The sequence below is a fragment of the Amphiura filiformis genome, chromosome 4 (genome assembly GCF_039555335.1).
Source record: "Amphiura filiformis chromosome 4, Afil_fr2py, whole genome shotgun sequence".
Classification (NCBI taxonomy): Eukaryota; Metazoa; Echinodermata; class Ophiuroidea; order Amphilepidida; family Amphiuridae; genus Amphiura; species Amphiura filiformis.
The window spans coordinates 59,977,539-59,991,828 of record NC_092631.1 but is presented as its reverse complement, the minus strand read 5'-3'; the positions used below and the strand labels follow the sequence as shown (position 1 = coordinate 59,991,828).

The window sequence follows — 14,290 nt, the reverse complement described above, 5'->3', positions numbered from 1 at the left end:
TAATCCTTACCCTAAACCTAGCCCTAAACTTCACCCTAACCCTAACCTATCACATGACCAGTCCAACGGGTCAGTTGCCTGATGAAGTCTGGTAGTTTCAGTAGCAAAGTTGCGAAAATTATGTTCCCAACAAACACTAAACATGATCGTAACCATAATCCTAAAGAACTAGACAATCCTAATTAAATGGTACTTGTCAAACTCATAGCATCCTATCTTGGTATTTTTTCTTTTACAGATTATGGGACAGGGTACAAATGGAATCCTCAGCTGGTAGACATTGTAGCTGGTGACACAGTATCATGGGAGTGGCTGGTACCGACGTATGTAACTGGTATAGGGTATACTGTACAACAGACTGCTGATGCAGATAGTGTGGACTATGATGGGTCTGGGTTTAGTGCTGGACTTAGATCACCTCAAGGTACAAAGGAATAATGTATTCATATAATTGCATGGGTGTGCACTACGCAGCAGTGCTTTCAGACGCATTCATTTTCCTTGTGAATTGATGCATTTATGTTTCCTTGTATTTTTCAACATTTTTAGTGACAATTTTCATTCTATTTAAGTAAAGTGCATTCAGGTATATTTTTAAAAAACTTTACAAAATATTACAACTAATTTTTTCAAATTTTTTGGGAGGGTGGAGGGGGGAGGGGGTGTCCTCATTGTTTTGATCCTTGGTGGGACTGTCCTAGAGGTGCTTTGCACCTGTTAGTCCTTGCCTTTCACTGGTGCAAAATTTTATCTTTACTTCCTTTTTTTTGTATGTACTTTTGAATATTCATGTGCAATATATTTTGATGTTATATTATAATTATTGTATATACCAGTGATAAAGTGTAATAAATAAAAAAATAAATAATAGTTTCAGTCTTTACCAAGTTCTGAAAAACTTCCTTACCAACTTCCTGCTAATGTACACAAACGAACAACTAATCATTTGTATAGAAAAATACTATGCCTACATTTAAACATTGTTAAAGGTGAATAACATAAAACATGGTTTATTACGTTAACACACTCATTCTCTTTATCAGCAAAACTATATCAAATCTACAAAATGGATAATGCAAACACTCTCTAAAAATTCATATGTTACATGAATCAAAGATTTTATTCTAACACTCTTCACTGCTCTGTTAAGGGTGGTCTTAACCCTGGAATTATGGAAACTTGCGGGCTTCATAACTGCTAAATTATTAGTCTAAAGAATATAAAAGTATACATTTTTAGACTGGAAATGACTTACTGAATTCATCTGTGAGGTCCAATTTGGGCCAAAATGCTCAATTTTGGAGAAAATCCCCAAAAACGGGTTTTTTGGCCCAAATATTTTCGTGCAACGTAACAAAAAAATTGTTTGGCCAAAAATTTTTTTTATTAATTTTTAAAAACTAGATAAAAATATCTAGGGACCGTTTTTTTTATTTTTTTGAATTTTGACCAACTTTGAGAAATTTGCACCAAAAATGGTCAAAAATGCAAAATTTTCAAAAAAAATCATAAAAACCCTGATTTTTGCCCAAATTTCAAATATTTTTGGTGAAGTAGTATAATTTAGCAGTTATGAAGCCCGAAAGTTTTCATAATTCCAGGGTTCAGACCAACCTTAATCAAAATATATTGTTGTTATTTTGATGATATGATTTTTTGAGAAATTTCTACATTCACAACCAGTTTCATTGTTGTGATTTTACAGCAGAAAAAAATATACTTGATTTAGTTTGGTCTATAAGTAAAGTGATCTCAACCATGTCAAACATCAATGATCAGGGTACCTTCAAGCAAAACACATCTATAGTATGGGCCTGGTATTGGTATCCTTTCAAACAGATGCAAACCTTGACTTGTTGGTACGGATAACGTAATTCACTTTAAAATAGTTTTTAGAAACTAGATCAGTTTAGAGTGACCAGAATATTTCCACAAAAGCCCATATTTGTTAAAGCAGCTGTTTATGCAGGCAAGCCATGCATTAATTGGCAAATAGTTTAGTTCACAAATCAACTCACAAATATTGCTGTATGGACTCTATATCTGCCTCAGAAAGTTTAAACAAATGCTTAGACTTGCCTGTCAGTGTTAGTATATCGGTAGTCAGAATGTCTTTTTTGGGAATCCACAACTCGTCCTTAGATCTGGGCCATTTGTAGGTGCTCAAATTTTATCCTGCACTTTCCATGAATGTGATGCTATATTCTCCTGCATCACTGTCAGAGTGGATGCACATTCTTGCTAACAACATTCATACTCCACGACTTTGCCAATAAATGGCTTTCCTTGATAGAGGGCCACAACAAAGCTACCTTCAGCCAATGTTTTACTTCCTTCAGAAACTTTTGTTTATATGCTTTCTCACTTGTTTCTTGGTTTACATGCATGTGTTCTTGATTTTGTGTGTGTTCTACCTGTTTCATTGTTTTTCTTACCTCCATCCATCCTTCACACTCCGGAGTAAATGCATCTTCTTTCCAACAGCATTCCTTGAAGCAGCATGTGTCATGTACATAATTGCTGGTTCCGACTGGCATAACAAAGTGGATTTGCATTGTGCCTGGCACATGAATTTGATCTCAGCCTTTGTGACCATTAGGTAGGATATCCTTGAAGATGAGTTCTTAACCCACTCATAAAGCTTGTATGCTGTCTGAATCATCTGCCCTGGTTTGAAAGCCTGGTCTGTTCCTCCTATGCCATCACAAGGGCCCTTACCATGGCTGCTCTCAAAATATTGCCAAGTGGCTTATACATCAAGTAATTGCTTATGCAAGCTGATGATATTGAAGATGGTACAATCCCTATATTGACTCTTAGGAGAGTCTGATAAGTAATGTATTGTCTTCAAGTGAGGTACGACTGCTTGAGCTTCTGGCACAATTTTTTTCATGAAGGCAAGCAAGCACGGTTCCAGCTGTGTGCGAGTTTTTACTCTTGTGCTCTAACTCGGGATGCTCATCACTTGGGTCCCCTTTACAAATGTGAATGGCTGCGGGATGAACAGTCACTTACTCCCTAGAATAATATGCAATTTGTTTCTCCTGTTACATACATAGTTTTCAGCAAAGTCTTGCTATGGTTGCGTGTCCTACTGATAGTGTTGTCTTCAAGCGTCTGGTTCCATCATATTGGACTGTTACTTTTCTGACATGCTCCTTGAAGACGGCCATTTCATTTAAGAAATATTTGATGAATTCATCCTCTGGCAGAGCAATTATTAGGCACATGTTGTTGTGGTGGCCTTATCTTGAAAATGGAGTATATCACGTCTTATATCTGAACCCTTCAGTTTAAGTATTGGGCTACTTTAACCAACTCTAATTGAAACTCGCCTTCCCTCAGTGGAAGATTCAGGTTGAATATTTCTCGGAGGTTGTACGAAATTCAAATGAAGCTGCCTAATGTGTTCATTCATGTCCCACTTGTGGAAAATATTTCCAACATCTTCCACTGGGAGAATGTGGATTTCAACTTGCTAATCCTGCAGCTAATTCAGTATGTGTATGATTAATTTCACAGGTTCCTACAGCTACACCTTCACAGCACCAGGGACCTATTACTACTCCAGCGGTCCAGTTGATGATGACGCAACTTTTTACATGAAAGGAATAGTCCGGGTATCATCAGCTAATTCTACACCTCGGAGACTCTCACTCAAGGTTGGGGGCTTTGAAGCTGCGTATGATACCAATGCATCAGGTAAGGTTATTGGACACATATGTTCAGTTAATTCATGGAATAGATTCATCAAACCTTGTATATGTATGTGTTCAAATTGTTGCAATTCATGTTGCCCAAATGTTTACCCACATTTTTATGTTTCAGTAGGCCTACTCTAATTTATACTTTAGAAAAATGATTTGATTTTGTTACTGGGTGCATCAATAACAGTCATCAGTCACAAAATATGCAAAGTGCTTTTTTATGCAGATGCTGTGCCCACAAATATGTAAGCCATTCTATAGTTTGATCAGTTTTTAATCGGCGGGCCTTATAACATGGCAGATTAATATCAATATATTTTATTTGGAGAATTGTCTTGTGACATCACACCAGAAGTATTTCAAATTATTAATTGAAGTCCTGTTCTACTTTCTTTAAGATGCAAAATATAGACCAGGAAGATCCAACTATAACACTCCTAACGTGGGTCTACTTTTCGGCGTAGTGATAAAAGCCTAATGATTCCCGCCGATTACGAGCTGATCAAAGTATTTATCAATCTAGCAAATCGTGCTAATCCAGTACAGATCCATAGAGCTCCTGTGGAAAACATGACCTTAATCTTCCACACAGGGAGTGTCAATTTCAAATGGGGTTACTTGAATGGGTGAATCCATTTGAAATTTACACCCTATGTGGTAGATTAAAGCAATGCCTTCCATATAGGGGGTGTACTTAAGCTGAGCATATAAATAATTGCTGCTGTGAAATAAATAGTTGCATAAGACCTGTTCATCTTTGTCAATATTTTAAGGTAAATACTTTTGTCTTGATCTTGTCCAGCAGATGGTTCACCAAAGTCTTCCACAGAGACCTGTGTATCAACAGTGTCTCCTTCAAGCTCATGCAAAAAAGCTAAATCAAAAGACCAAAGTGATGGTTGTTTCTTCTTCACATTCTCTGAATGTTCTACACCCATCATTCAAACTATCTCACCGAACTCGGGTACCTCACTGACAGCTATTCAAATCTCTGGAGAAGGCTTTGGAGACACACTCTCCCAGAATCTAGTCCTGATTGGAGAGCATGAGTGTGTTCCTACAACATCAAACTCAACATTCATTGAATGCACTATAGACACAGATGATACACTGTCTGTTGGGCATATGCATCCCATAAGCCTCTCTGTTAATAATCAAGGGTTAGCCGTCAACCAGGTGATGACACCGGCAGGTCGAAGCTTCCGATTGATACCATCTGTTGATAAGGTTTCTCTAGCTAGTGGATCAGTGGAAGGTGGTACTACACTAGTGATATCAGGGAATGGTTTCTCAGCTGAATCAATTGATGAAGTCCACGTCGAAATAGGGGGCGCACCGTGCGTAGTCGACACTGTTAGCTATAAAGAAATAGAATGTATCACAACAAAGCCAGATGAATCAGGAACTTTTGAACCAGTTATAAGTGTCAACTTTGTAGAGGCTGAAATCTTAGACGGAAGCCTGTGCAGGTATACGTATGCAAGTGAGAGCACTCCCGTTGTGATGGGCGTGTCACCAACAGTTGTATCTGGAGCTGACACTACACTTACTATCAGTGGATCTGGTTTTAGTAGCTTGGTAGAAGATATCAGCATCACTGTCGGTAGCGTAGGCTGCAGCATCATCCTTGCAAGTGAAACTGACATCCAGTGCAATGCTGGATATGTTCCCACTGGACATGCAGAACTTATCGTCAATATATTGGATCAAGGTAACAGCGCCCTCATGTTTGATGCTGATGAGACGACTCTATGGAGTGCGACTGATATCTACTCCGTCAGTCCCAGTGCAGGTAGCATACAAGGTGGTCAATTGATATCAATTGTAGGAAGTGGATTTCACGTTGAGAATACAGTAGTAACTATCGATGGGGTTGAGTGTGTAATTGAGAGCATTACTATATCACAGGTAGACTGCGTAACAGGATCACACTCCCAAGGCTTAGCTAATCTTAAGGTTATATCTTCAACATATGACTATCCTGTTGAAAACTATGAATACTCATCTAGTCTAACTCCAATGATTGACTCAGTATCACCAGCCAATGGTGAAACAGGTGACACAGTTACACTATCAGGCAGTGGATTTGGATTAGATGCAGCAGATAACATGGTCACTATTGATGGTGTGGAGTGTGATGTGACTAGTGCCACTAATAGTAATATAGAGTGTATCGTTGGTAGTCATTCTGCAGGGATATATGGTGTAGAGCTGTATGTTGGGGCTATCGGCAATGCTGTATCTGCAGCAGATTTTGAGTATATTTTAACCATTGGGTCATCAACACCAACTGAAGGTAAGTTTTATGTATTTACTCCTGATTCTAGAAAAATACAGCACTAATTTCTTTTGGATTAAAAAATATCCTGTTTTCTCTAATGAAATATATCTAAACCCTAGTCTTTGAGTTAGATCTAACTGGCAATAAAAGTCAAATTTTGATATTTGACTAATTTTAAGATCTAAAAAATATGTATTTTTAAGGTGTTTTTCATATGCTGTGACAATCAAGGCCAAAGACATGTACTAAGACAAATTTCAGGTTGCGCATTCTAATTCTAAAACATTTTCTTCTTTTTTCAAAGGTGACATAAAATATTAGGATCATCTTAGCCTATAGCCAAAATTTTTAATGCTTTTTAAATCATCATCAATTGGCTGCAGTGCAGTTGTTAAAAAATTTCAATTTCAATTGTATGTTTTTGGCCCATTTTCCTCAAATGGCAAAAATATTAAAATTTGACTTTTATAGCCAGTTAGAACTAAATGAAGTATTAGGATTTAGCTGTTTTGTTTGGCAAAATAGAATACTATTTTTTAATCCATAAATCTGAAATCAGGAGTGGTTTCCTTGTACTCCTTTACTTGGTACAATTTTTTCAAAGGATAATTAATAAAGCTTATAAATATTTTTTTTAATCTCAAAGACATAAATGATGAAAGTCATTCAGCAGCTGTCATTTCTTTGATCAACTAGTCAATAAGGCCTACAAAATTGTATTGTATTGTTCTGGTAATTGAAAATAAAGAAAACTGAGGGGATGTGCCGGTGTGGGGTGGCTCTTTGGAGCAACAACCTAGGTAAAGGTGACAGCTAAAAATCAAGAAATGTCCTCAAAATTGTTACCTTTTTGTAATTTTTCAGACCACACAAGATTTAAAAATCCATCTTAAAAGGGGCCCCAAGTGCAGTTCATATAATTATATTAAAGCAGTAAATATTGTAACCTTGCTTTCATTGTTATCATTTGGATTACAGGTAGTTTTGGAGGTGGCAGAATGTTGTCTCTTTCTGGGTCTGGATTTGGTGATAAGGACTCAACTACTGTGAGTGTGTGTTGGAATAAGTGTCCTATTCTAAGCATAGCACCTAATCTTATCCAGTGTGATGTACCTGGTAGTGAAGGTAAGGACTCAACTACTGTGAGTGTGTGTGGGAATAAGTGTCCTATTCTAAGCACAGCACCTAATCTTATTCAGTGTGATGTACCTGGTAGTGAAGGTAAGGACTCAACTACTGTGAGTGTGTGTGGGAATAAGTGTCCTATTCTAAGCATAGCACCTAATCTTATCCAGTGTGATGTACCTGGTAGTGAAGGTAAGGACTCAACTACTGTGAGTGTGTGTGGGAATAAGTGTCCTATTCTAAGCATAGCACCTAATCTTATCCAGTGTGATGTACCTGGTAGTGAAGGTAAGGACTCAACTACTGTGAGTGTGTGTGGGAATAAGTGCCCTATTCTAAGCATAGCACCTAATCTTATCCAGTGTGATGTACCTGGTAGTGAAGGTAAGGACTCAACTACTGTGAGTGTGTGTGGGAATAAGTGTCCTATTCTAAGCATAGCACCTAATCTTATCCAGTGTGATGTACCTGGTAGTGAAGGTAAGGACTCAACTACTGTGAGTGTGTGTGGGAATAAGTGCCCTATTCTAAGCATAGTACCTAATCTTATCCAGTGTGATGTACCTGGTAGTGAAGGTAAGGACTCAACTACTGTGAGTGTGTGTGGGAATAAGTGCCCTATTCTAAGCATATCACCTAATCTTATCCAGTGTGATGTACCTGGTAGTGAAGGTAAGGACTCAACTACTGTGAGTGTGTGTGGGAATAAGTGCCCTATTCTAAGCATAGCACCTAATCTTATCCAGTGTGATGTACCTGGTAGTGAAGGTAAGGACTCAACTACTGTGAGTGTGTGTGGGAATAAGTGTCCTATTCTAAGCATAGCACCTAATCTTATCCAGTGTGATGTACCTGGTAGTGAAGGTAAGGACTCAACTACTGTGAGTGTGTGTGGGAATAAGTGTCCTATTCTAAGCATAGCACCTAATCTTATCCAGTGTGATGTACCTGGTAGTGAAGGTAAGGACTCAACTACTGTGAGTGTGTGTGGGAATAAGTGTCCTATTCTAAGCATAGCACCTAATCTTATCCAGTGTGATGTACCTGGTAGTGAAGGTAAGGACTCAACTACTGTGAGTGTGTGTGGGAATAAGTGTCCTATTCTAAGCATAGCACCTAATCTTATCCAGTGTGATGTACCTAGTAGTGAAGGTAAGGACTCAACTACTGTGAGTGTGTGTGGGAATAAGTGCCCTATTCTAAGCATAGCACCTAATCTTATCCAGTGTGATGTACCTGGTAGTGAAGGTAAGGACTCAACTACGGTGAGTGTGTGTGGGAATAAGTGTCCTATTCTAAGCATAGCACCTAATCTTATCCAGTGTGATGTACCTGGTAGTGAAGGTAAGGACTCAACTACTGTGAGTGTGTGTGGGAATAAGTGCCCTATTCTAAGCATAGCACCTAATCTTATCCAGTGTGATGTACCTGGTAGTGAAGGTAAGGACTCAACTACTGTGAGTGTGTGTGGGAATAAGTGTCCTATTCTAAGCATAGCACCTAATCTTATCCAGTGTGATGTACCTGGTAGTGAAGGTAAGGACTCAACTACTGTGAGTGTGTGTGGGAATAAGTGTCCTATTCTAAGCATAGCACCTAATCTTATCCAGTGTGATGTACCTGGTAGTGAAGGTAAGGACTCAACTACTGTGAGTGTGTGTGGGAATAAGTGCCCTATTCTAAGCATAGCACCTAATCTTATCCAGTGTGATGTACCTGGTAGTGAAGGTAAGGACTCAGCTACTGTGACTGTGTGTGGGAATAAGTGTCCTATTCTAAGCATAGCACCTAATCTATCTTATCCAGTGTGATGTACCTGGTAGTGAAGGTAAGGACTCAACTACTGTGAGTGTGTGTGGGAATAAGTGGCCTATTCTAAGCATAGCACCTAATCTTATCCAGTGTGATGTACCTGGTAGTGAAGGTAAGGACTCAACTACTGTGAGTGTGTGTGGGAATAAGTGTCCTATTCTAAGCATAGCACCTAATCTTATCCAGTGTGATGTACCTGGTAGTGAAGGTAAGGACTCAACTACTGTGAGTGTGTGTGGGAATAAGTGTCCTATTCTAAGCATAGCACCTAATCTTATCCAGTGTGATGTACCTGGTAGTGAAGGTAAGGACTCAACTACTGTGAGTGTGTGTGGGAATAAGTGCCCTATTCTAAGCATAGCACCTAATATTATCCAGTGTGATGTACCTGGTAGTGAAGGTAAGGACTCAGCTACTGTGACTGTGTGTGGGAATAAGTGTCCTATTCTAAGCATAGCACCTAATCTATCTTATCCAGTGTGATGTACCTGGTAGTGAAGGTAAGGACTCAACTACTGTGAGTGTGTGTGGGAATAAGTGGCCTATTCTAAGCATAGCACCTAATCTTATCCAGTGTGATGTACCTGGTAGTGAAGGTAAGGACTCAACTACTGTGAGTGTGTGTGGGAATAAGTGCCCTATTCTAAGCATAGCACCTAATCTTATCCAGTGTGATGTACCTGGTAGTGAAGGTAAGGACTCAGCTACTGTGACTGTGTGTGGGAATAAGTGTCCTATTCTAAGCATAGCACCTAATCTTATCCAGTGTGATGTACCTGGTAGTGAAGGTAAGGACTCAACTACTGTGAGTGTGTGTGGGAATAAGTGGCCTATTCTAAGCATAGCACCTAATCTTATCCAGTGTGATGTACCTGGTAGTGACGGTAAGGACTCAACTACTGTGAGTGTGTGTGGGAATAAGTGCCCTATTCTAAGCATAGCACCTAATCTTATCCAGTGTGATGTACCTGGTAGTGAAGGTAAGGACTCAACTACTGTGAGTGTGTGTGGGAATAAGTGTCCTATTCTAAGCATAGCACCTAATCTTATCCAGTGTGATGTACCTGGTAGTGAAGGTAAGGACTCAACTACTGTGAGTGTGTGTGGGAATAAGTGCCCTATTCTAAGCATAGCACCTAATCTTATCCAGTGTGATGTACCTGGTAGTGAAGGTAAGGACTCAACTACTGTGAGTGTGTGTGGGAATAAGTGTCCTATTCTAAGCATAGCACCTAATCTTATCCAGTGTGATGTACCTGGTAGTGAAGGTAAGGACTCAACTACTGTGAGTTTGTGTGGGAATCAGTGCCCTATTCTAAGCATAGCACCTAATCTTATCCAGTGTGATGTACTTGGTTGTGAAGGTAAGGACTCAACTACTGTGAGTGTGTGTGGGAAAAGTGTCCTATTCTAAGCATAGCACCTAATCTTATCCAGTGTGATGTACCTGGTAGTGAAGGTAAGGACTCAACTACTGTGAGTGTGTGTGGGAATAAGTGTCCTATTCTAAGCATAGCACCTAATCTTATCCAGTGTGATGTACCTGGTAGTGAAGGTAAGGACTCAACTACTGTGAGTGTGTGTTGGAATAAGTGTTCCATTCTAAGCATAGCACCTAATCTTATCCAGTGTGATGTACCTGGTAGTGAAGGTAAGGACTCAACTACTGTGAGTGTGTGTGGGAATAAGTGCCCTATTCTAAGCATAGCACCTAATCTTATCCAGTGTGATGTACCTGGTAGTGAAGGTAAGGACTCAGCTACTGTGACTGTGTGTGGGAATAAGTCCTATTCTAAGCATAGCACCTAATCTTATCCAGTGTGATGTACCTGGTAGTGAAGGTAAGGACTCAACTACTGTGAGTGTGTGTGGGAATAAGTGTCCTATTCTAAGCATAGCACCTAATCTTATCCAGTGTGATGTACCTGGTAGTGAAGGTAAGGACTCAACTACTGTGAGTGTGTGTGGGAATAAGTGTCCTATTCTAAGCATAGCACCTAATCTTATCCAGTGTGATGTACCTGGTAGTGAAGGTAAGGACTCAACTACTGTGAGTTTGTGTGGGAATCAGTGCCCTATTCTAAGCATAGCACCTAATCTTATCCAGTGTGATGTACTTGGTTGTGAAGGTAAGGACTCAACTACTGTGAGTGTGTGTGGGAAAAAGTGTCCTATTCTAAGCATAGCACCTAATCTTATCCAGTGTGATGTACCTGGTAGTGAAGGTAAGGACTCAACTACTGTGAGTGTGTGTTGGAATAAGTGTCCTATTCTAAGCATAGCACCTAATCTTATCCAGTGTGATGTACCTGGTAGTGAAGGTAAGGACTCAACTACTGTGAGTGTGTGTGGGAATGAGTGCCCTATTCTAAGCATAGCACCTAATCTTATCCAGTGTGATGTACCTGGTAGTGAAGGTAAGGACTCAACTACTGTGAGTGTGTGTGGGAATAAGTGTCCTATTCTAAGCATAGCACCTAATCTTATCCAGTGTGATGTACCTGGTAGTGAAGGTAAGGACTCAACTACTGTGAGTGTGTGTGGGAATAAGTGTCCTATTCTAAGCATAGCACCTAATCTTATCCAGTGTGATGTACCTGGTAGTGAAGGTAAGGACTCAACTACTGTGAGTTTGTGTGGGAATCAGTGCCCTATTCTAAGCATAGCACCTAATCTTATCCAGTGTGATGTACTTGGTTGTGAAGGTAAGGACTCAACTACTGTGAGTGTGTGTGGGAAAAAGTGTCCTATTCTAAGCATAGCACCTAATCTTATCCAGTGTGATGTACCTGGTAGTGAAGGTAAGGACTCAACTACTGTGAGTGTGTGTTGGAATAAGTGTTCCATTCTAAGCATAGCACCTAATCTTATCCAGTGTGATGTACCTGGTAGTGAAGGTAAGGACTCAACTACTGTGAGGGTGTGTGGGAATGAGTGCCCTATTCTAAGCATAGCACCTAATCTTATCCAGTGTGATGTACCTGGTAGTGAAGGTAAGGACTCAACTACTGTGAGTGTGTGTGGGAATAAGTGTCCTATTCTAAGCATAGCACCTAATCTTATCCAGTGTGATGTACCTGGTAGTGAAGGTAAGGACTCAACTACTCTGAGTGTGTGTGGGAATAAGTGTCCTATTCTAAGCATAGCACCTAATCTTATCCAGTGTGATGTACCTGGTAGTGAAGGTAAGGACTCAACTACTGTGAGTGTGTGTGGGAATAAGTGCCCTATTCTAAGCATAGCACCTAATCTTATCCAGTGTGATGTACCTGGTAGTGAAGGTAAGGACTCAACTACTGTGAGTGTGTGTGGGAATAAGTGCCCTATTCTAAGCATAGCACCTAATCTTATCCAGTGTGATGTACCTGGTAGTGAAGGTAAGGACTCATCTACTGTGAGTGTGTGTGGGAGTAAGTGTCCTATTCTAAGCATAGCACCTAATCTTATCCAGTGTGATGTACCTGGTAGTGAAGGTAAGGACTCAACTACTGTGACTGTGTGTGGGAATAAGTGCCCTATTCTAAGCATAGCACCTAATCTTATCCAGTGTGATGTACCTGGTAGTGAAGGTAAGGACTCAACTACTGTGAGTGTGTGTGGGAATAAGTGCCCTATTCTAAGCATAGCACCTAATCTTATCCAGTGTGATGTACCTGGTAGTGAAGGTAAGGACTCATCTACTGTGAGTGTGTGTGGGAATAAGTGTCCTATTCTAAGCATAGCACCTAATCTTATCCAGTGTGATGTACCTGGTAGTGAAGGTAAGGACTCAACTACTGTGAGTGTGTGTGGGAATAAGTGTCCTATTCTAAGCATAGCACCTAATCTTATCCAGTGTGATGTACCTGGTAGTGAAGGTAAGGACTCAACTACTGTGAGTGTGTGTGGGAATAAGTGTCCTATTCTAAGCATAGCACCTAATCTTATCCAGTGTGATGTACCTGGTAGTGAAGGTAAGGACTCAACTACTGTGAGTGTGTGTGGGAATAAGTGGCCTATTCTAAGCATAGCACCTAATCTTATCCAGTGTGATGTACCTGGTAGTGAAGGTAAGGACTCAACTACTGTGAGTGTGTGTGGGAATAAGTGTCCTATTCTAAGCATAGCACCTAATCTTATCCAGTGTGATGTACCTGGTAGTGAAGGTAAGGACTCAACTACTGTGAGTGTGTGTGGGAATAATTGTCCTATTCTAAGCATAGCACCTAATCTTATCCAGTGTGATGTACCTGGTAGTGAAGGTAAGGACTCAACTACTGTGAGTGTGTGTGGGAATAAGTGTCCTATTCTAAGCATAGCACCTAATCTTATCCAGTGTGATGTACCTGGTAGTGAAGGTAAGGACTCAACTACTGTGAGTGTGTGTGGGAATAAGTGTCCTATTCTAAGCATAGCACCTAATCTTATCCAGTGTGATGTACCTGGTAGTGAAGGTAAAGACTCAACTACTATGAGTGTGTGTGGGAATAAGTGCCCTATTCTAAGCATAGCACCTAATCTTATCCAGTGTGATGTACCTGGTAGTGAAGGTAAGGACTCAACTACTGTGAGTGTTTGTGGGAATAAGTGTCCTATTCTAAGCATAGCACCTAATCTTATCCAGTGTGATGTACCTGGTAGTGAAGGTAAGGACTCAACTACTGTGAGTGTGTGTGGGAATAAGTGTCCTATTCTAAGCATAGCACCTAATCTTATCCAGTGTGATGTACCTGGTAGTGAAGGTAAGGACTCATCTACTGTGAGTGTGTGTGGGAATAAGTGTCCTATTCTAAGCATAGCACCTAATCTTATCCAGTGTGATGTACCTGGTAGTGAAGGTAAGGACTCAACTACTGTGAGTGTGTGTGGGAATAAGTGGCCTATTCTAAGCATAGCACCTAATCTTATCCAGTGTGATGTACCTGGTAGTGAAGGTAAGGACTCAACTACTGTGAGTGTGTGTGGGAATAAGTGCCCTATTCTAAGCATAGCACCTAATCTTATCCAGTGTGATGTACCTGGTAGTGAAGGTAAGGACTCAACTACTGTGAGTGTGTGTGGGAATGAGTGCCCTATTCTAAGCATAGCACCTAATCTTATCCAGTGTGATGTACCTGGTAGAGAAGGTAAGGACTCAACTACTGTGAGTGTGTGTGGGAATAAGTGTCCTATTCTAAGCATAGCACCTAATCTTATCCAGTGTGATGTACCTGGTAGTGAAGGTAAGGACTCAACTACTGTGAGTGTGTGTGGGAATCAGTGCCCTATTCTAAGCATAGCACCTAATCTTATCCAGTGTGATGTACCTGGTAGTGAAGGTAAGGACTCAACTACTGTGAGTGTGTGTGGGAATAAGTGCCCTATTCTAAGCATAGCACCTAATCTA

At 40.1% G+C, this 14,290-nt stretch overlaps 1 protein-coding gene across 1 annotated transcript in view; it reads left to right on the top strand.

Moving 5' to 3' along the window:
• Positions 1 to 14,290, top strand: part of LOC140150283 (fibrocystin-L-like) — a 74,853-nt gene that overhangs the window by 4,072 nt on the left and 56,491 nt on the right. The window contains 4 exon segments of the mRNA XM_072172289.1: positions 239 to 424; positions 3,523 to 3,702; positions 4,513 to 6,003; positions 6,967 to 7,134. Coding sequence (XP_072028390.1) covers positions 239 to 424; positions 3,523 to 3,702; positions 4,513 to 6,003; positions 6,967 to 7,134 — 2,025 coding nt within the window.